This window comes from Oncorhynchus mykiss, chromosome 6 (assembly GCF_057628025.1).
Source record: "Oncorhynchus mykiss isolate SJ-2025 chromosome 6, ASM5762802v1, whole genome shotgun sequence".
In the NCBI taxonomy this organism is placed as follows: Eukaryota; Metazoa; Chordata; class Actinopteri; order Salmoniformes; family Salmonidae; genus Oncorhynchus; species Oncorhynchus mykiss.
The window spans coordinates 74,494,213-74,515,323 of record NC_143027.1 but is presented as its reverse complement, the minus strand read 5'-3'; the positions used below and the strand labels follow the sequence as shown (position 1 = coordinate 74,515,323).

At 44.7% G+C, this 21,111-nt stretch overlaps 2 protein-coding genes across 6 annotated transcripts in view; one reads left to right on the top strand and one right to left on the bottom strand.

Annotated features, from left to right (window-relative positions):
- Positions 1-6,189, bottom strand: part of LOC110526575 (threonine--tRNA ligase 1, cytoplasmic) — a 21,764-nt gene extending 15,575 nt beyond the window's left edge. For 2 of the 4 annotated variants that reach the window (XR_016496870.1, XM_021607658.3), the window contains exons 1-8: positions 5,802-6,189; positions 2,849-2,938; positions 2,514-2,701; positions 2,143-2,266; positions 1,930-2,054; positions 1,661-1,778; positions 1,427-1,491; positions 29-107 (exon numbers count right to left, since the gene is read on the bottom strand). Coding sequence is in view for 2 of the 4 variants with exons in the window: in XM_021607658.3 (XP_021463333.2) it covers positions 29-107; positions 1,427-1,491; positions 1,661-1,778; positions 1,930-2,054; positions 2,143-2,266; positions 2,514-2,701; positions 2,849-2,938; positions 5,802-6,161 (1,149 nt within the window). In the remaining 2 variants the exon portion in view is untranslated. The remainder of the gene's footprint in view (positions 1-28; positions 108-1,426; positions 1,492-1,660; positions 1,779-1,929; positions 2,055-2,142; positions 2,267-2,513; positions 2,702-2,848; positions 2,939-5,801) is intronic. The other 2 variants (XR_016496871.1, XM_021607659.3) reach the window with 1 other exon arrangement.
- Positions 6,189-21,111, top strand: LOC110526574 (serine/threonine-protein kinase ULK3). Of its 2 annotated transcripts, none has more exons than XM_021607654.3 (17): positions 6,189-6,751; positions 6,981-7,140; positions 7,342-7,482; positions 7,686-7,806; positions 8,134-8,229; positions 8,579-8,722; positions 8,944-9,026; positions 9,416-9,571; positions 9,657-9,762; positions 9,953-9,993; positions 10,148-10,250; positions 12,218-12,282; positions 12,356-12,434; positions 13,446-13,486; positions 18,737-18,784; positions 18,882-18,945; positions 19,837-21,111. In XM_021607654.3, the coding sequence occupies exons 2-17, from the start codon at positions 7,042-7,044 to the stop codon at positions 19,851-19,853; spliced, it is 1,404 nt and encodes a 467-aa protein (XP_021463329.3). In that variant the 5' UTR covers positions 6,189-6,751; positions 6,981-7,041; the 3' UTR covers positions 19,854-21,111. The 2 variants fall into 2 exon arrangements, with proteins under 2 accessions (XP_021463329.3, XP_021463330.3); XM_021607655.3 differs by having other exon boundaries at positions 6,411-6,751; positions 7,342-7,398.

Sequence of the window (21,111 nt, the reverse complement as noted above, 5' to 3'; positions counted from 1 at the left end):
TAGTCTGTGTGTGCATCACCTCACATACCTTGTAGATCTTCAAGGCTTTAATCTTTCCTGTATGTCTTACATGGGGCCCACGACACAGGTCAATCAGAGGCCCACATCTAAAACAGTAAAAAAAAAAACTAATTTTAGCAGGGCATGGACCAGTGAGGGTCTTCAAATTCATAAAAACATTTTTTTTTACCATAATATATGAAAGCCTAATCCTTCGCATTTGTGACCGATTAGGAAATTTGATGTACATTCCAAAGATTTATGTGAATGATTCAAAACAAGAGGGTATAAAGAATAATTATTGGACAATTGCCTTGAGAGTAAGACAAGCTGAGTGGAATGCATTATTGCAACCACGTCAAAGGAATCCCTCTCCTCCCTCTTAGCTTTTGTGTTGACCTTCAGTCCCATTTCAAGGTCGATCAAGGAAGTGGTTAATAGACATTGGCACATATGACACAGCGACCCCAGCTTTGGTAAAGCGTTTGAATCTCTCCCGAGGTCTTGCTATAAGAGACACTCAAATTGAAAGGGATTATTTAGTACAGTCAGATTTGCCTAATAAAAAAAGCATTGCATTTCATCTCTATCATTCCTGATGGCAGTTTCCTTGTCACAACTGTCCACTGTTATGCCATGATCAGAGGGAACTCTTATCCATCCCCATTCGAGTGGGAGGATAAAGGTTTGAGGTAGAATATCATGTCACACAAAATATGTTGTAATACTACTTAAGTGTGTTCCTGTGACTTTAATGTTGTGGGTAAGACCAAACAGGAACTTAAGACAAGAATATGTGAGCATAAGAGCTCCATTCGAAACCATGATGGAAAAATAATTACCTGTTGCCAGAAATTTCAACAGCAATAATCATGTACTAAGTGTATTACATTATATAGGCATTGAATTGGTGAAAGCGCCACGTAGGGGAGGAGATAGGGATCAATTACCTCTCCAATGAGAGACATATTGGATAGACAGCTTGGCCACTCTTGCCCCAGCAGGCCTTAATGAGGAATGGTCTTTTTCTTGCTTTTTTTGTAGTAGGTTATAAATATGCCAAATATTTAGGTAATGACATCATGTATTTGTATTGTGTGTCTATAGATCTATATTTGATCGTCACGTTTCCCCGAAAGCTCCCTCTGCTGGATCTCTTGATTGGGACAATATTGGATGAATTGATAATTATGCCCACCTGTGTGGTCTTGTTGGTGTGACATTGATTGCTATTGCCTTGCACGCTGAAGGGCTCATACCCGAAACGTTTGTGCAGCGATACAAATTTAAATTTAAATTAATTTACCGGAGTGCAGTCCTATTTCTGTTCTTCAAATTCACCAACATGTTAAACCAGTCTTCTGAATATTTGCTGTACACCAAATAATATTCAGTGATTTACAACTAAACATCATGAGCTGCTTACCTGTAGACTGTTGTAGTGGGTGTGGTGACTTTCTCATTCAGAATGCGACACTTGAATTTGTTGTACTGAAAATATGTACGCAAACAGATTGGGAAAAAAATAAATACCAATTGCTGCTGATCTACTCACAATCCAAATGAACAAGAAACATCTATAAAACATTATATAATCGAGCTACAATCTTTCACCAGAGGGTGGAGAGATGCCAATGTAGTGTAGAGGTCTTCATCTCACCTTGAACATCTTCAGTAGGGTCTCCTTGCTGACCTCCAGCCTCTCGAAGGGCTGTTTCTCCTTCACCACAGACTTGCACAGCGCCTCCAGGTACTCAAACTCTGTACTCGACACACCCCTGGCCAGGACAGGACACAGGTCAAACAGAACCCTCAGTAACAACACACCTGTCATAGGTTACTCACTACACCAGCTCTGTATCATTTCTGCTCATTACTTTATAAAGGAGACTGGAAGCCTGTTTTTTCTTAACAATGATAGATGCTTACTGGGGTCCTTCGAGGAACATGTCATAGTAGAAGCCATTCTCAATGGGTGGTCCATAACACAGACAGCCTCCATAGAAACGCTCCATGGCCTCACCAAGGATGTGAGCACTGGAGTGCCAGTACACCTGAAACAAGGAGCGGAAACATCTGTTACGACCTCCAAGAACAAAGACTATAGAGAGTATGATAGCCCAGAGGGCACATTATACTCACAGCCTGGGCATCGTCATTGTCAAAGCGCAGGATCTCCAGTGAGCAGCTCTTCTCCAGAGGTCTATCCAGGTCCCACAGGTCCCCGTTCACCCGGGAAATCACTGCATTGTCAGCTAAGCCCTGACTGAGAGAAATACGATATACCACCATCACCACATAGTTCTCATGTGTTGCTACAAACAATGGCAAAGACAGAAGGGTGCCACTGATGTCTCCCAGTAACATCATGATCCTCCTTGTCCCAGATTTGTCTATGCTGCCAACTTCTATGAATGTTTTTGCAATGACAATGGCCATAGAAGTTGACTGCACAGCACAAAAAGATATGGGACAGGGATATTATGGTCCAAGATAAGCTCCAGATCCCTCACCTGATGCCACAGGCCAGCTGGTAGGGGGTAGTGACCCAGGCCTGACCCTCCACCCTGCATCCATCTGGCAGCTCCACAGTGATGGGCTGGCTGTCTGCAGCTCTCCTGGTCAGCAGGGCATCGCTCTCCTTTTTCAGCTCCTCATACAGCTGCATGCGCTCCGAGATGTAGCCAGGCCAAGGTTTCAGCTGGAAAGAGTAACATGGTGATTTATAGGAACTTAGGGAAAGAAACTGGGGGGAATTATTTGGGTATTGGTTGATTGCATGCATGGGACTTCTAGAATAGATGTATGGGATATTGGACCTTTGGAAGGTAATGTTCCTAATCATTACCTCTCTGCCACCAACCCCTCCCTGTGCCGCCTTCTTGATGTTCTCTGGCTTCTCCTTATCAACAACAGGTTTAGTCTCATGAGTTGCTGCCTGCACAGATGTGTAAATTCAAAGGTTTGGTTTATATGTGAACAAAAACATGCAAATATTGTTATTGACATTCTACTTAGTGTAAACCACAAAAAATAACTGTTGTTCCATAAGCATGTTCAGTGGACTACACACCGAGCTGTCAACCTATTTTGAGACCAGGGGCAGGGGAGGGTTAGGCAAAAGGTTGGCAGCGTGGTTAGGTCTAAAATATTTTTTTACATTTCACCTTTATTTAACCAGGTAGGCCAGTTAAGAACAAGTTCTCATTTACAACTGCGACTTGGCCAAGACAAAGCAAAGCAGTGAGACAAAAAACAGAGTTACACGTGCGATAAACAAAAGTACAGTCAATAACAATAGAAAAATCTATATACAGTGTGTGCAAATGGAGTAAGGAGGTAAGCCAATAAATAGGCCACAGTAGTGAAGCAATTCCAATTTAGCAAATGAACACTGGAGTGATAGATGTGCAAGTAGAAATACTGGTGTGCAAAAGAGAAAAAATAGTAAATAAAAACAACATGGGGATGAGGTAAGTAGTTGGATGGGCTATTTACAGATGGGCTGTGTACAGCTGAAGCGATCGGTAAGCTGCCCAGATAGCTGATTCTTAAAGTTAGTGAGGGAGATAAGTCTCCAACTTCTGAGATTTTTGCAATTCGTTCCAGTCATTGGCAGCAGAGAACTGGAAGGAAAGGTGGCCAAATGAGGTGCTGGCTTTGGGGATGACCAGTGAGATGTACCTGCTGGAGCACGTGCTACGGGTGGGTGTTGTTATGGTGACCAGTGAGCTGAGATAAGGCAGAGCTTAACCTAGCAAAGACTTATAGATGACCTGGAGCCAGTGGGTCTGACGACGAATATGTAGTGAGGGCCAGCCGACGAGAGCATACAAGTCGCAGTGGTGGGTGGTATATGGGGCTTTGGTGACAAAACGGATGACACCGTGATAGACTGCATCCAATTTGCTGAGTAGAATGTTGGAGGCTATTTTGAAAATGACATCGCCAAAGTCTAGGATCAGTAGGATAGTCAGTATAACGAGGGTGTTTAGCAGCGTGAGTGAAGGATGCTTTGTGCGAAATAGGAAGCCAATTCTAGATTTTATTTTGGATTGGAGATGCTTAATATGAGTCTGGAAGGAGAGTTTACAGTCTAGCCAGACACCTAGGTATTTGTAGTTGTCCACATATTCTAAGTCAGAACCGTCCAGAGTAGTGATGCTAGTCGGGCGGGTGCGGGCAGCGATCGGTTGAAGAGCATGCATTTAGTTTTACTAGTGTTTAAGAGCAGTTGGAGGCCACGGAAGTAGTGTTGTATGGCATAGAAGCTCGTCTGGAGGTTAGTTAACACAGTGCCCAAAGAAGAGCCAGGTGTATACAGAATGGTGTCGTCTGCGTAGAGGTGGATCAGGGAATCACCCACTGCAAGAGCGACATCGTTAATATATAGGGAAAAGAGTCGGCCCGAGAATTGAACCCTGTGGTTCCCCCATAGAGACTGCCAGAGGTCCGGACAACAGGCCCTCCAATTTGACACACTGAACTCTATCAGAGAAGTAGTTGGTGAACCAGGCGAGGCAGTCATTTGAGAAACTAAGGCTGTTGAGTCTGCCGATAAGAATACGGTGATTGACAGAGTCAAAAGCCTTGGCCAGGTCGATGAAGACGGCTGCACAATACTGTATTTTATCGATGGCAGTTATATCGTTTAGTACCTTGAGCGTGGCTGAGGTGCACCCGTGACCAGCTCTGAAACCGGATTGCACAGCGGAGAAGGTACGGTGGGATTCTAAATGGTCAGTGATCTGTTTGTTAACTTGGCTTTCAAAGACTTTAGAAAGGCAAGGCAGGATGGATATACGTCTAACAGTTTGGGTCTAGTGTCACCCCCTTTGAAGGGCTTTCCAATCTTTAGGAATCTCGAACGATACGAAAGAGAGGTTGAACGGACTGGTAATAGGGGTTGCAACAATGGCGGTGGATAATTTTAGAAAGAAGGTCCAGATTATCTAGCCCAGCTGATTTGTACGGGTCCAGGTTTTGCAGCTCTTTCAGAACATCTGCTATCTTGATTTGGGTGAAGGAGAAGCTGGAGGCTTGGGCATGTAGCTGTGGGGGGTGCAGAGCTGTTGGCCAGGGTTGGGGAAGCCAGAAGGAAAGCCGTAGAGAAATGCTTTATGGTGGTGAAAGTGTTTCCTAGCCTCAGTGCAGTGGGCAGCTGGGAGGAGGTGCTCTTATTCTCCATGGACTTTACTGTGTCCCAAAACTTTTTGGAGTTAGAGCTACAGGATGCACATTTCTGTTTGAAAAAGCTAGCCTTTGCTTTCCTGACTTCCCTGAAAAGTTGCATATCGCGGGGACTATTCGATGCTGGTGCAGTCCGCCACAGGATGTTTTTGTGCTAGTCGAGGGCAGTCAGGTCTGGAGTGAACGACGGGCTATATCTGTTCTTAGTTCTACATTTTTTGAAAGGGGCATGCTTATTTAAGATGGTGAAGAAATGACTTTTAAAGAATGACCAGGCATCCTCTACTGACGGGATGAGGTCAATATCCTTCTCGCATTCGTGTTTTAGGGAGCGTTTGACAGTGATGAGGGGGTGGTCGTTTTTAAGAAGATACATTTTATAAAATGGTCGGGGTTTAGACATAATCATGACTTACTTTGTGGCCATGGAAGTTAGTGACGACCGTATTATTATCTGGCAGATGCTGGATAATATCTCCGCCTACTCCCGATCTGCACTATCTAGTAACCACTATATGCTCCCTAGGCAACTACTGGTTGGACTAGGACAGCACGCTACAGGCCACATACAACCACACAATTGACATGCACTAAGGTGGTCAGCTAGCTACCTTATTATTATCATAATTGCGGTTCTTTGGTTGTTGTTTCACTGTCTTCTCCTGGCCTTTGTTTGTGCCCCTCTTGCCCTGTCCCTCCAGGGCGAGCTCTTCCTGGAGACCCCGGCGGAGGTGCACGAGACGAAATTTGAGCTTCTCATTCTCGCTCCGTAAGCTCTCCAACTCCGGAGAACTGGCGAGAATGCTGGCGACCTCTGGACCACCATTTAACCCGTCTCGTAGGAGGCTAAATTCCCGAGTGAGGAGCTCTATCTGCTCCTCTTGCGCGGTCAAACGTGCTGCCATGCACTCCGCCATCTTTAAATTACTATTCGCTGTCATCAGCAACTGGGAATAGAGTCTTCCTGCCATCAACAGGGAATTGGAATGGAGTCATAGCGCCCTCTTGCGCTTTAGTTTTGTGTTGTAACTTTCACATTTAGAATAGTCCGTTAATCTCGGCTTGATGCTGCTATTGTAAAAGCCACATACATAGTAAGAGTTTTACTGTAGCAATGACTGATTACTATTTCAATAAACGTGAGGTTGTCTTCTCTGGATTACCTTTACAGATAAGGCTGAGTATTAAATATCAAACCGGTAGGGGGCAGTAGAAAAAATGTGCCATGGTTTGGAGCATCGACGAGTTGACGTGTTTTGCCAGCTGACAACGACAGCATGTTCACAGTGGAGCTAGCTAGCCATGTAAACAATCATTCTGCAACTCACAGGCACCGGAGTCTGTGTATTGATGTGATTTGAATGTAACTGAAGGAGTGGGACGGTTGTTTGATTTTTGTTGTTTTATGTCGCCCCCCTTCCCGAAATTGAAATAATTTTGGTGTCAATACCATGTACTGTAGGTGGCGGCAATACACCAAGGTGAATGTATAGTCTGTCAAAACAACTTTGAAGAAGAAGAATCATTCTGCAAATTCGGCAGTATTTATACTTGAATGACGGTAAATATTTGTATATATATACACATTTCTGAGAAGTATAGAAGATGGGCTGAGTTTTTATTTTTTATTATAATAATTGCTTGGTAGGTAGCAGCAAGTCAGCTCAACATATCATGCAACAGCCATTGTTGTAGACGTTCCTGTTTCACTTCAGTCTGGTCAGATATAGGCATTGCTTTTGTAGCTAAATTTGAATTATATAGACCAACTTCCTCTATATATGTTCTAGTGCACTTTGCAGCAGTGAAGGGGTCCACAGCAGCTTTGATGCAACCGTGAACATCATCATCATGGCTTCGAGCTTCGCCCCACCGAAACTGGCTAATTTCATTCTCACAGAGAGGCTGGGCAGTGGCACCTATGCGACAGTTTACAAAGCCTACAGAAAGGTACGCCATTCGTTGCAGACCGAGTTAGCTAGCTACTAGCTAGCCTATAAGCACAACTACTTGCATAAACAACACAAGTAAATAGTAGCAACTTCCCTAATAGAAATGACAGTTTTAAGACTTCTCCTGTAGCCTGGCTTCCAAACTGATATCATGTCCCAGACTAGAGCATTGTTCAGACTACTGGATCTGTGTGTGCAGGGGGACAACCGGGAGGTGGTGGCAGTGAAGGTGGTTGGGAAGAAGACTCTGAACAAGGTGTCTATGGAGAACCTGCTGACTGAGATAGAGATCCTGAAAACTGTTCGCCACCCTCACATTGTTCAGCTGAAGGACTTTCAGGTCTACAATCAGTTTAATATTTAATCAGCCCAATATTTAATCAGCCAATCCCCACTCATATAAGTACATTTCATATAGGCTATCCTGACTCCCACATTGCTTGCCAGACAAGAGAGCACAAACTGATCAGGGACTCAGCAGGCTACATTTCACATCCTTGTCTGAGTGAATTGAGTCTAATTGTGTTCTCTGCCATTGGTCAGTGGGACAGTGAAAACATATATCTGATCCTGGAGTGGTGTTCTGGTGGGGACCTGTCCCGTTTCATTCACAGTAGGCGCTTGCTACCTGAGAGGGTGGCTCGGCTCTTCCTGCAGCAGATAGGTGAGTCACACCAGAGTCAGTGGTGCGTTGGGTATAAGTAACCTACATTATTTAGAGAACTATTTAATGATGTTGAGCAGTTCTCTCTCTCTCCCACTCTCTCTCTCTTTCTCTCTCCCACTATCTCTCTCTCTTTCTCTCTCCCACTATCTCTCTCTCTTTCTCTCTCTCCCACTGAAATCAATTCAATTCAGAAGACTTTATTGACATGGCAAGTTATATTACTTACATTGTCAAAGTATACATATAACAAAAAATGGTGGGACCAACTGCAATAAGGCACTCTCTCTCTTACTCCCTCTTCTCTTGCTACATGTCTGAAAACAGCCTGCGCTCTTCAGTTTCTCCATAATCATAACATCTCCCATCTGGACCTGAAACCCCAGAACATTCTGCTCAATGGTTCTGTTCTTAAACTAGCAGGTACAGCACACTGGCAAGTGCCACAATCACACTTACATACAGTATTCCTTATGGTCACATTTCTATCTTTATTCATATTTTGCATTTCATCACCATGGGACTGTGATATAGCTGCAAAATAGCTGCGAAATCATAGCAGTGCCAATATGCCAGAGGTTATTGGTGGCACTGTCTCTGCGCTATTCAGTTGTGACATTTAAAATGATGGAATGCAACAGTTGCACCACTGAATCATGCATTAGAGGATTTTGTAATGCTGCTCCAAGTATTACCAGGTGTATCAAAGTCTTGACTGAGGCTAGTCTAGGGCACTGAGCATTAAAACATTTTTGCCCTATGCTGTTGTCAGATTTTGGCTTTGCAAGTTACATGTCTCCGTGGGATGAGCAGAGTGCTCTGAGGGGCTCTCCTCTCTACATGGCCCCTGAGATGGTGTGTCGAAGGCAGTATGACTCCAGGGTCGACCTCTGGTCTGTGGGAGTCATCCTGTATGGTAAGAGCACAGATTTAAATGGATAACTATCTCATCTCTCCATGCAATTAAATAGAACACTATCTCCTCAAGAACACTCTATGCTCTCTTAAGCACAAACCAGACATTTCAGTGACATCAAACTTCAACGTTACTGCTTTCAATGCCAAAGATGGTTTAAGTTTATATTGCTTTCTCACTTACTCTTATCATTTATTTGTTGTTCTTACTTCTGTATGTAGAGACACTATTTGGCCGGGCACCATTTGCCTCCAGATCCTATGCTGAACTGGAGGAGAAGATCCGCAGTGACAAGCCCATCGAGGTAAGCTCTGTTACATCTATCTAAAGAAATGTGTGATAGCAATGATTGTTCATTCTGTGACTGCTGTTAGAAGAATCATTCTTTCCCCTGTGAGTATTTTTGCCACCACATGGTGGCACGCTTGCCCAATAAACCTTATCTCACAGTGCTTTCTTGTTGGAAGGGACACTCCTGTGCCGGAGTGGGTACTACAGTCTCCTCCTCAATCCAGTGGTCAGGACAGAGTGTAATTAGTTGGAAGATATATATAATTTATTTGACAATTTAAAAAATATAATTCCAGCCACAAGTGGAAACACTGCATTTAAAATCATCAAGGATAACACAAAGTATGTGTTGCAACTTCTTATAAAAACATTGTGGTTCTCTGGTTGTGTTGTGTGTCTCAGCTGCCTGCAGGGGCCAGAGTGTCCAGGAACTGCAGGGACTTACTGCTGCGGCTGCTGGACAGGGACCCTGACACCCGCCTCACCTTCACTCAGTTCTTCTCCCACCCCTGGGTGGACCTCGAGCACATGCCCAATGCAGAGAGCCTGGGAAAAGCGGTGTGTGTGTGCGTGTGGGTGCATGCGGGTGTGTGAAAGAGAGTTAGATGTATTGATGTGACTCCCTGTCTGTCTCCTCTTGCAGAAGGATCTGGTCCTGAAAGCTGTTCAGAAGGACCAGGAGGGGGATAGATCAGCTGCTCTGTCTCTGTACTGCAGCTCACTAGAGCACTTTGTCCCCGCCATTCACTGTAAGAGCAACATGCACAGCCCCTACCTGCCACAATAACTTCTCTCAGGTCTCTCATCTATATAATGTCTAATTCCGTACCACAGTCCAACATCAACTGAAAAGTGATACAAGCTCACAGAACTGGAGATGACATAATCAGAACACTATTGGTAACTGTCTAAGGAATGTATCTTCTCTCCCCTTTCCAGATGAGACAGACAGACTGCGTAAAGATGCCCTTAGGCAAAAGGTACAGAGTACAAGTATATTTGGTCTATTGTATTTTCATACCCCAAAGGCTGGACTGAAATTATTTGAATAACATATGGCATGGATGAAAAACACATGCTATGGATGACATCATAGAATGAAGTGAATGACAGCAATATAAACCGTTCCTGCAGGTTAGTCAGTACGTGTCCAGGGCAGAGGAGCTGAAAGCTCTGGTGTCTGCAGACAACAGCCTCTGCTTTGAGCAGTTCAAGTCCACCAGAGACATCCTGAGAGGTAATACAGCTAACTTTACCTGCTGTACATCATAAATACCGTATTTCATGACCCTTACAGTGCATTGCGAATGTATTCGGCCCCCTTGAACTTTGCGACCTTTTGCCACATTTCAGGCTTCAAACATAAAGATATAAAACTGTATTTTTTTGTGAAGAATCAACCAGAAGTGGGACACAATCATGAAGTGGAACGACATTTATTGGATATTTCAAACTTTTTTAACAAATCAAAAACTGAAAAATTGGGCGTGCAAAATTATTCAGCCCCTTTACTTTCAGTGCAGCAAACTCTCTCCAGAAGTTCAGAAGTTCAGTGAGGATCTCTGTTGACCTAAATGACTAATGATGATAAATACAATCCACCTGTGTGTAATCAAGTCTCCGTATAAATGCACCTGCACTGTGATAGTCTCAGAGGTCCGTTAAAAGCGCAGAGAGCATCATGAACCGTGCTTCTACACCTGCATTGCTTGCTGTTTGGGGTTTTAGGCTGGGTTTCTGTACAGCACTTTGAGATATCAGCTGATGTACGAAGGGCTATATGAATACATTTGATTTGAATTTGATTTGATGAAGAACAAGGAACACACCAGGCAGGTCCGAGATACTGTTGTGAAGAAGTTTAAAGCTGGCCGTCCCTCTAAACTTTCAGCTCATACAAGGAGAAGACTGATCAGAGATGCAGCCAAGAGGCCCATGATCACTCTGGATGAACTGCAGAGATCTACAGCTGAGGTGGGAGACTCTGTCCATAGGACAACAATCATTCGTATATAGCACAAATCTGGCCTTTATGGAAGAGTGGTAAGAAGAAAGCCATTTCTTAAAGATATCCATAAAAAGTGTTGTTTAAAGTTTGCCACAAGCCACCTGGGAGACACACCAAACATGTGGAAGAAGGTGCTCTGGTCAGATGAAACCAAAATTGAACTTTTTGGCAACAATGCAAGACGTTATGTTTGGCGTAAAAGCAACAGAGCCCATCACCCTGAACACACCATCCCCACTGTCAAACATGGTGGTGGCAGCATCATGGTTTGGGCCTGCTTTTCTTCAGCAGGGACAGGGAAGATGGTTAAAATTGATGGGAAGATGGATGGAGCCAAATACAGGACCATTCTGGAAGAAAACCTGATGGAGTCAAGACAATGATCCAAAACATAAAGCAACATCTACAATGGAATGGTTCAAAAATAAACATATCCAGGTGTTAGAATGGCCAAGTCAAAGTCCAGACCTGAATCCAATCGAGATTCTGTGGAAAGAACTGAAAACTGCTGTTCACAAATGCTCTCCATCCAACCTCACTGAGCTCGAGCTGTTTTGCAAGGAGGAATGGGAAAAAATGTCAGTCTCTCGATGTGCAAAACTGATAGAGACATACCCCAAGCGACTTACAGCTGTAATCGCAGCAAAAGGTGGCGCTACAAAGTATTAACTTAAGGGGGCTGAATACTTTTGCACGCCCAATTTTTCAGTTTTTGATAAAAAAGTTTTAAATATCCAATAAATCTCGTTCCACTCCATGATTGTGTCCCACTTGTTGTTGATTCTTCACAAAAAAATACAGTTTTATATCTTTATGTTTGAAGCCTGAAATGTGGCAAAAGGTCGCAAAGTTCAAGGGGGCCGAATACTTTCGCAATGCACTGTATATAGAGGACCTAATTTAAACCCTACTTTATTTGAAGGGAACCTTCATAAGGACTTGATAACACATTCATAACTCAGAAGGAGCACGTTATCAAGTGTAACTGGATATTGAAAAGTACCTATAGAGGCGGTGTTCTGAGAAGGCCTCAGGTCCATCTCTCTCTCTCTCTATCTCCTCCCTCTCTCTCCTCTCTCTCTCTATCTCCTCCCTCTCTCTCCTCTCTCTCTCCTCTCCTCTCTTTCTCCTCTCTCTCTTCTCTCTATCTCTCCTCTCTCTCTCCTCTCTCTCTCTCTCTCTCCCTCCCTTCTCAGAGATGTCCCGTGACCAACCACGGGTGCTGGCTGCTCTGGAGCTGGCATCTACAGCCATCGCCATGGTGAGTGAGAGTGGACTACTATGCCATAGTGGGACGTCTTCCCTTTTCATAACACACTTGTATTCCATTCCAGGAGGAGAATGGGATAGAGGACCATGATACACTGGCTCTGTACCAGCAGAGTCTGGGAGAACTACTGCTAGCCCTGGCAGGTAAGGTCAGCTCACTGAAAATCCCACATAGACTATATTAGTCCTTTAGATGGGGAAAACAATGAGTCAGTCATCTATGCCACATACAGCGTCTGCTGCATAGACTCTAATAAACACAGGTGTGATTTTACAACCCTGCAGGGAGTCCGGGAGTAACACAGTAATTCAATCTCCAGAATTAAGAGGGTATTACATCAGAGACCGCAGCAGAGCCTGCCCTGAGTGTCTGCTGTGTCTCCAGCCCTCAGCTTTGGCTGGCTGTTATTGTTATTAAAGAGAGACGGTGGCAGTGGTGGCCCATAATGGTCTCCTCTCCTCGGCGCTCTGGCTCAGTGTCTGTATGTGGACTAGACTCCTCTAGGCTGTGGCCTGGTCTCTATTAGCCCTGACTCCACATGACCTCATCTGGGAGATGGTCCTAGTGGTGGAGGGAGGCAAGGCAGGCAGGCGGGATGGGGATGATGATGTTGGAGCCAGATGTGGCTTTGAGCTGTGGATGAGACCTGGTGCCAGCGCCCTGTGTGTGGTATAGAGCCGCTCGCTGCCATCTGGTTCCCATTGAGAGCCCAACAGTTAATTTCTCAGTGTTATTACACACTGGAAACAAATAAAAACTATTATCTATCTTAATAGAGAAGAGACGGCTTGAGTCGTTAAATAATCATGATGGATCGGGGGAACGGGACCGTGGCACGTCAGCGAGACCAGGGGACTGTGGGAGAAAACATTGTCCCTTTTGGTTGATTACATTCCCTCCCCAGAATGCCTTGCTGCTGGAGAACTGGTCCCCTCCTCCTCAGGCAGGCTAATTGAGGAAAGGCTGCTTCAGTTTCAAGGGTTCTCCCTGAGCCTCAGTGGGCTATCACAACCAAACTGGCTCTGTAAATTACCCACTCTTGTGCAAACATGGGGATTGGGAGAGCAGTGATTCATCTCTTTATATTCTCTCCACCCACCCACCCTCCTTCCTTCTCTTTCTCCCTCTCCTCCCCCTCTATGTCTGTCTTCCAGCTGAAGCCCAGGGGCGCCGGAGAGAGTTGCTCCACGGTGAGGTGAGTTACTGGGGATGAGAGGGTTTCGGTGAGAAAGTGATCTGAGTTACTGGGGATGAGGTGGATGAGAGGGTTTAGGTGAGAATGTGAGGTAAGGGGGTGAGGAGAGACCTGGTTCAGTGCTCGCCATAACAGCACAGAGCACCTGAAGACATACACACACCAGGTCTCTGAGACCAAACAAGCACAGCTATATCTGGGACACAACACCCAGGAGCATTCTCTGGTAGTCACGTGAATGTTTCCCTGAATAAAAGCTACTAACGTAATAGATCAGTGACACTGCAGTTTGGTGTACATATATCACCCATATACCAGCTAATTCTAGGGCTACAATACCTCCTTTGCCAATTGGCCTGGACCCTTTATTGTCGACACGGAGCCCCGCCGATCCATCACGACTGGACTGCCGACGTGATTGCCCAATGTGGTCTCAACAGGCTATTCTGTTACGATGTCGCCGAAGAACCATCTACTAGCCCCGGCCCGCTAGCTTTTCTGAACGCTGTGTCCCCTACTCGCCTAGCTTAGTAGTGACTACTGAACTGCACCCTGACTCACCTATTGCTGCTCTTTTGACCCTATGATCACTCGGCTACACAGCTGATGCCCCCTTGACTGTTTCAATAATAGGTAATTTTGTTTACCTGTCGGCCCCAGCCTCGAACTCCGGTCCTGTATGTACCTAACTGACCCACTCTGTCCGTTCATCACCATTTACCCGTTGTTGTCTTAGCTCTCCTGATCAACACCTGTGATTGCTTTATGCCTCTCTCTCTGTCAATATGCCTTGTCTACTGTTGTCTTGGCTAGTTCTTACTGTTTTTATTTCACTGTAGAGCCCTCAGTCCCGCTCAAAATGCTTTAGATAACTCCTTTGTCCCACCCCACACACATGCGGAGACCTCAATTGGCTTAACTGGTGCCTCCAGAGACGAAACCTCTCTCATCGTCACTCAGGTTTACCTCCACTGTACTCACATCCTACCATATCCTTGTCTGTACATTCACTCAACGCCTAGGTTTACCTCCACTGTACTCACATCCTACCATATCCTTGTCTGTACATTATACCTTGAATCTATTCTACCACGCCCAGAAATCTGCTCCTTTTATTCGCTGTTCCCGACCAGTTCTTATAGCCTTTAGCCGTACCCTTATCCTACTCCTCCTCCTCCTCTGTTCCTCTGGTGATGTAGAGGTTAACCCAGGCCCTGTAGCCACCCCTATTCCCCAGGCGCTATCATTTGTTGACTTCTGTAACCGTAAAAGCCTTGGTTTCATGCATGTTAACATCAGAAGCCTCCTCCCTAAGTTTTTTTTTTCTCCCTGCTTTAGCACACTTCTCCAACCCTGATGTCCTAGCCGTGTCTGAATCCTGGCTTAGGAAGGCCAACAAAATTCTGAAATTTCCATCCCCAACTATAACATTTTCCACCAAGATAGAACTGCCAAAGGGGGTGGAGTTAGCCTGCAGAGTTATGTCATGGTTTCCAGGTCTGTGGCCAATCAGTTAGAGCTTTTACTTTTAAAAATCCACTTTTCCAGAAATAAGTCTCTCACTGTGCTTAACACCCCGGCCGTCCTACAATCTATGCTAGATGCCCTCAATCTCACACAAATTATTATGGAACCTACCAGGTACAACCCTAAATCCATAAACACAGGCACCCTCATAGATATCATCCTGACCAACCTGGCCTCAAAATACACCTCTGATGTCTTCACCCATGATCTCAGCGATCACAGCCTCATTGCCTGCGTCCGTGATGGGTCCGCGGTCAAACGACCACCCCCCATCACTGTCAAACGCTCCCCAAAACACTTCAGCGAGCAGGCCTTTCTAATTCGCCTGGCCCGGGTATCCTGGAAGGATATTGACCTGGGATACCTGGTTATTCCTTAAGTGTTTTCCTCAACATCTTAAATAAGCATGCCCCATTCAAAAAATGTATAACTAAGAATAGATATAGCTCTTGGTTCACTCCAGACCTGACTGCCCTCGAGCAGCACAAAAACAACCTGTGGCGTACTGCATTAGCATCAAATAGTCCCCGCTATATGCAACTTTTCAGGGAAGTTAGGACCAATATATACAGGCAGTTAGGAAAGCAAAGGCTAGCTTTTTCAAACAGAAATTTGCATCCTGTAGCACAAACTCCAAAAACGTTCTGGGACACTGTAAAGTTCATGGAGAATAAGAGCACCTCCTCCCAGCTGCCCACTGCATTGAGGCTAGGAAACACTATCACCACCGATAAATCTACGATAATCGAGAATTTCAATAAGCATTTTTCTACGGCTGGCCATGCCTTCCACCTGGCCACCCCTACCCCGGTCAATAGCTCTGCACCCCCCACAGCAACTTGCCCGAGCCTTCCCATTTCTCCTTCACCCAAATCCAGATAGCAGATGTTCTGAAAGAGCTGCAAAATCTGGACTCCTATGAATCAGCTGGGCTAGACAATCTGGACCCTCTCTTTCTAAAATTATCCGCCTCAGTTGTTGCAACCCCTATTACTAGCCTATCCAACCTCTCTTTCGTATTGTCCGAGATCCCCAAAGATTGGAAAGCTACCGCGGTCATCCCCCTCTTCAAAGGGGGAGACACTCTAGACCCAAACTGTTACAGACTTATAAGGGGCGGCAGGTAGCCTAGTGCTTAGAGCGTTGGACTAGTAACCGAAAGGTTGCAAGATCAAATCCTGAGCTGACAAGGTAAAAATCTGTCATTCTGCCCCTGAACAATGCAGTTAACCCACTGTTCCTAGGCCATCATTGAAAATAAGAATTTGTTCTTAACTGACTTGCCTAGTAAAATAAAATAAAAATCTATCCTACCCTGCCTTTCTAAAGTCTTCGAAAGCCAAGTTAACTAACAGATCACCAAACATTTTAAATCCCACCGTACCTTCTCCGCTATGCAATCTGGGTGCACCTCAGCCACGCTTAAGGTCTTAAACGATATCATAACCACCATCAGTTACTGTGCAGCCGTATTCATCGACCTGGCCAAGGCTTTCGACTCTGTCAATCACCGTATTCTTATCGGCAGACTCAACAACCTTGGTTTCTCAAATGACTGCCTCGTCTGGTTCACCAACCACTTCTCAGATAGAGCAGTGTCTCAAATCAGAGGGCCTGTTGTCCGTACCTCTGGCAGTCTCTATGGGGGTGCCACAGGGTTAAATTCCTGGCTGACCCCTTTCTCTGTATACATCAATGATGCCGCTCTTGCTACTGGTGATTGTCTGATATACTTCTGGTCCTTCTTTGGACACTGTGTTAACAAACCTCCAGACAAACTCCAATGCCGTACAACACTCCTTCTGTGGCCTCCAACTGCTCTTAAATGCAAGTCAAACTAAATGCATGCTCTTCAACCGATCGCTGCCCGCACCCGCCTGCCCGTCTAGCATCACTACTCTGGTCGGTTCTGACTTAGAATATGTGGACAACTACAAATACTTAGGTGTCTGGTTAGACTGTAAACTCTCCTTCCAGACTCACATTAAGCATCTCAATCCAAAATTAAATCTAGAATCGGCTTCCTATTTCGCCCAAAGCCTCCTTCACTCATGCTGCCAAACATAACCTCGTAAAACTGACTATTCTACCGATCCTAGACTTTGGCGATGTCATCTACAAAATAGACTCTACTCAGCAAATTGGATGCAGTCTATCACAGCGCCACCCGTTTTGTCACCAATGCCCCATATACTACCCACCACTGCAACCTGTGTGCTCTCGTTGGCTGGCCCTAGCTTCATATTCGTAGCAAAACCTCCAGGTCATCTATAAGGGTCATCTATAAGTCTTTGCTTGGTAAAGCCCCGCTGTATCTCAGCTCACTGGTCACCATAGCAGCACCCAACCTTAGCACACACTCCAGCAGGTATATTTCACTGGTCATCCCCGAAGCCAACTCCTCCTTTGGCCGCCTTTCCTTCCAGTTCTCTGCTGTCAATGACTGGAACGAATTGCAAAAATCACTGAAGCTGGAGACTTATATTTCCCTCACTAAGCATCAGCTGTCAGAGCAGCTTACAGATCATTGCACCTGTATGTAGCACATCTGTAAATAGCCCACCCAACTACCTCATTCCCATATTGTTATTTATTTTTTGCTCCTTTGCACCCCAGTATCTTTACTTGCACATTCATCTTCTGCACATCTATCACTCCAGTGTTTAATTTCTAAATTGTAATTATTTTGCCACTATGGCCTATTTATTGCCTTACCTCCCTAATCTTACTACATTTGCACACACTGTAAATATACTTTTCTATTGTGTTATTGACTGTATGTTTGTTTATTCCATGTGTAACTCTGTGTTGTTGTTTGTGTCGCACTGCTTTGCTTTATTTTGGCCAGGTTGCAGTTAAATAAAGGTGAAATAAAAAAAATCTATAACAATATCAGTCATATGACACTATAATGGTATCCACTGCACTAGCAATGGTCAGGTGAAATAGCCAAGCCTTTCCCTTGACATTTAGTTGGAGAGGTATACTCTTACAACAGTTACTTCAGTTAGTTTGACTGTATTAATATTCAGTGGTAAAGGAAAGTTATTCTTTTGTGTTTTGAGCATTTGTTTTGCAAGCAACCAGGTCAACAACACACAACAATGTTTCAACAACAAACCCCAGAGGGAGAGAGATTTAAAGCTGGGCTCATAGACCTCCCTATTTGAAGTTTTATGGGCGCTTGGCTTAAGTAAATTCAGATGCGGCTGTAATAATCGAATGCTGGGGAGGACTGCAGATCAAAAGCATGTGTGTGAGAACACAAAGAGCCCCGACTGCAGCTAGGAATGGTCTCCATGTGTGTTGGTTCATCTCTTGAGCACAGTTCAGCCTTTCTTAACTCAGGGCTGTAATTCCCAGTTCAATATGCCTGGGCTTATCATATAAGAACACCAGCCTTGAAATAGTTGGAAGGTTAATACATTTATATTACAGGTGTAATCTTACTTTGGGTGTGATTTGATAGTATTACAGCCTTGGTGCTGAGGTTAATATGATATAAAATGTTGGGAGTCTGGGTGGATGCAGCCGCCTCTGTCTCGGTCAGGAAGATTAATCTACCACAACAGATCTGTTTTTTAAAGGGTCATTATAGGAGGCCATCCACCTTGGTCTACCCTCATCATCACCATCATCATCACCATCACCAGACGTTATAGAAAGGAGAATGTGAATGACTGTGGATGGATTACATACTAAACACCACCTCTCACTTTGCAGATCAAGAGCCTAATGACCAGAGCTGAATACCTCAAAGAACAGATCAAGGTAGGAATGGCGATGATTTGACTTTAGATATTAGTAGATATAAAAATCCCACGCTAACATTTTGGCCCATGATTTTGAGTCTTTTTGTGTCTTTCAGATGCTAGAGACCCAAAAAGATGTGTCAATGGATAGAGAGCCTCTATCAGAATCTGTGAGAAGCTGTGAGTATTATTGTGAGGATAGCATAGTATTCAAATTTCCCCTTAGATATTGTGTACGTGCTGGTGTAGGGGTGTACGTCACAGAACGTCCCAGCACAGGGGCTTGCAGCTAAGCAGACTGGTCATTTACTTAACCAGGGGTTAAGTGAGAAGCTGTAATGAAATTTCCCTTCAGTGGCGGTTTAACCACTACTAAAATACAAGCTTGTTGTCTTACCATGCTGGCCTCCCCGTAGGAGCATCTGGATCTTTGATTTCAGCTCAGTCCTGCACAGCGCTGCCCTCTGACCTATTAATCCCACCTTGTGAAAGTGAGACTTGGTTATAACCAAGGAGAATAATCCCCCCCCCCCAGTCACAACACACACATGCAGAACACAAGCATGCACAATGCACACACTTGGACAACACACACACTAGCTGCGAGGGAGGGAGTTAGTTGATATATAGTAGAGCCAGACAATATCCTGTTTCGAGTTAGAAATTCCAGAGGAATTATGTGCAAAGGGGGTTCAATGAATTTGGAACAGATTCAGGTTTCATAAACATGGCTTGTTACGTTGCTGTTATTTTAACACAACGGCGGCCACAGTCAGCCATGTCATGTTGGCAACTCTCCAGCTGGAGGGGTCACAGCAATGCCCAAGACTGTCTGGCTGGTGAATGGAATAGGGTGCCATTTGGTACACAGCCTCAGTCTCTGAGCTTGTCCCATAATACAGGACAGTAATACAGCCATTCTACCTTTTTATTGCCATGTGTATTGAATACATTGGAAATCTTAATTACTCAACAGAAATCTACTCACAGATCAGTACTGAGGTAAGCCATGTCTAAATGATGATAATGCAGTCTCTAACACATCTGTCTGTCGATGCTCGCCCTCCTCAGCATGCTGTGTGCAGTGAGCCAGCCTGGCAGTAGGAACCAGAGAGAGGGTCCATCGTGCCTGCGGAGCCCCAGACCCCTGCACCTCTACGGGTCAGGCTAAGGAATCCCTCAGGCCTCTGAGACCATGGCCTCAGTAGTCTCGAGTCACCCTACTCGTAAGTCTCAATCATCGCGCGGCTGTTGTTTCCCAACAAAAGTGAGAAAGCCTGGAAAAGGAGGCTATGGCGTCAGAGACAATCTACCCTGTTATTACTCTGCCTGGACTTCAACTAGCAGCTTGTCAGCCTTGCATCCCCCTCACCAACACAACACAGAAGACTGTCACAGTCTCGAGTCACTGCTCAGCCTCAAAGCCCTCCTGCCTAACCATTCATATGGAAAGGCTGGACAGCTTGTATGCTAATACTGTACTGTCGTGATAAACTAGTGCTGTATCATGTTGTTGTGTTATGTTGCAGGATGAATAAGGGTAATAATGAGCCTCAAATGCTTGTAGTTGCAAAAGAGATGGCGACTCAGAATGGCTACCCAGCATAGCAAGTTTGTCGTCTGTAACTGAAGGGAGTTATCGAAATGTATCATGAATATTTGGGAAAGCCCTTCTGTCGCCCCACACACACACATGCACACACACACACACAAACGAAATCCCTTTTCTGTGGCCTGACCACAGCCTCACCACGCTCCCTCTGCTGATGGAGCAGCCTCTACCACTATGAGAGGAAAACTGGAGAGGTGCGGCTTGCAGCCTTATTTACTCTGTAGACTTTCATTTACTTTTGGGTTGGCACCGGTCAGGATGAAGGCATACAGTAGCAACTGTCAAGTCAAGGCGTGCGTCACAACTCAGCCTGCTTTAGTAGCCTGCCAAAATGTTGGACATTTGGTGACAGGTTAACCGTTATTACTGTTGTGGGTCTTTTCCTTTCTGTTTGTTTTCAGTGAGCAAGGTTGTGTGCATGAATCTACTTTCAAGGGAACTTTTATTATTTGTGAATATGCTGTATCATAGGAGGCTATCTGCTGTCTAATCAGGAAATTGAATGGTTTAACTGAAAAGGAAGAAATGTGTGTCGAATTGAGAACTGACAATTGTGTATTGTTTTTGTTGAAATATTTTGTATGGGTATGATTTTATAAATTATTTATTACCTTAAAAGGCTGATTCAATTTAATTAAAATGGCTATGTAATGTGTTGTCATGGCCTGTATTCATTGTGTTTTGAGATAAAGCCCAAGATTGAGTAAATTAAAATAGAGTGCCTTTGGAAAGTA

Bases quoted from the DNA above. Each gene is read 5' to 3' on its own strand.
- LOC110526574 (XM_021607654.3), top strand. From the start codon at position 7,042: ATGGCTTCGAGCTTCGCCCCACCGAAACTGGCTAATTTCATTCTCACA. The intron at 7,141-7,341 runs GTACGCCATTCG...CTGTGTGTGCAG, and splicing joins TTTACAAAGCCTACAGAAAG to GGGGACAACCGGGAGGTGGT. The intron at 9,027-9,415 runs GTAAGCTCTGTT...TGTGTGTCTCAG, and splicing joins GCAGTGACAAGCCCATCGAG to CTGCCTGCAGGGGCCAGAGT.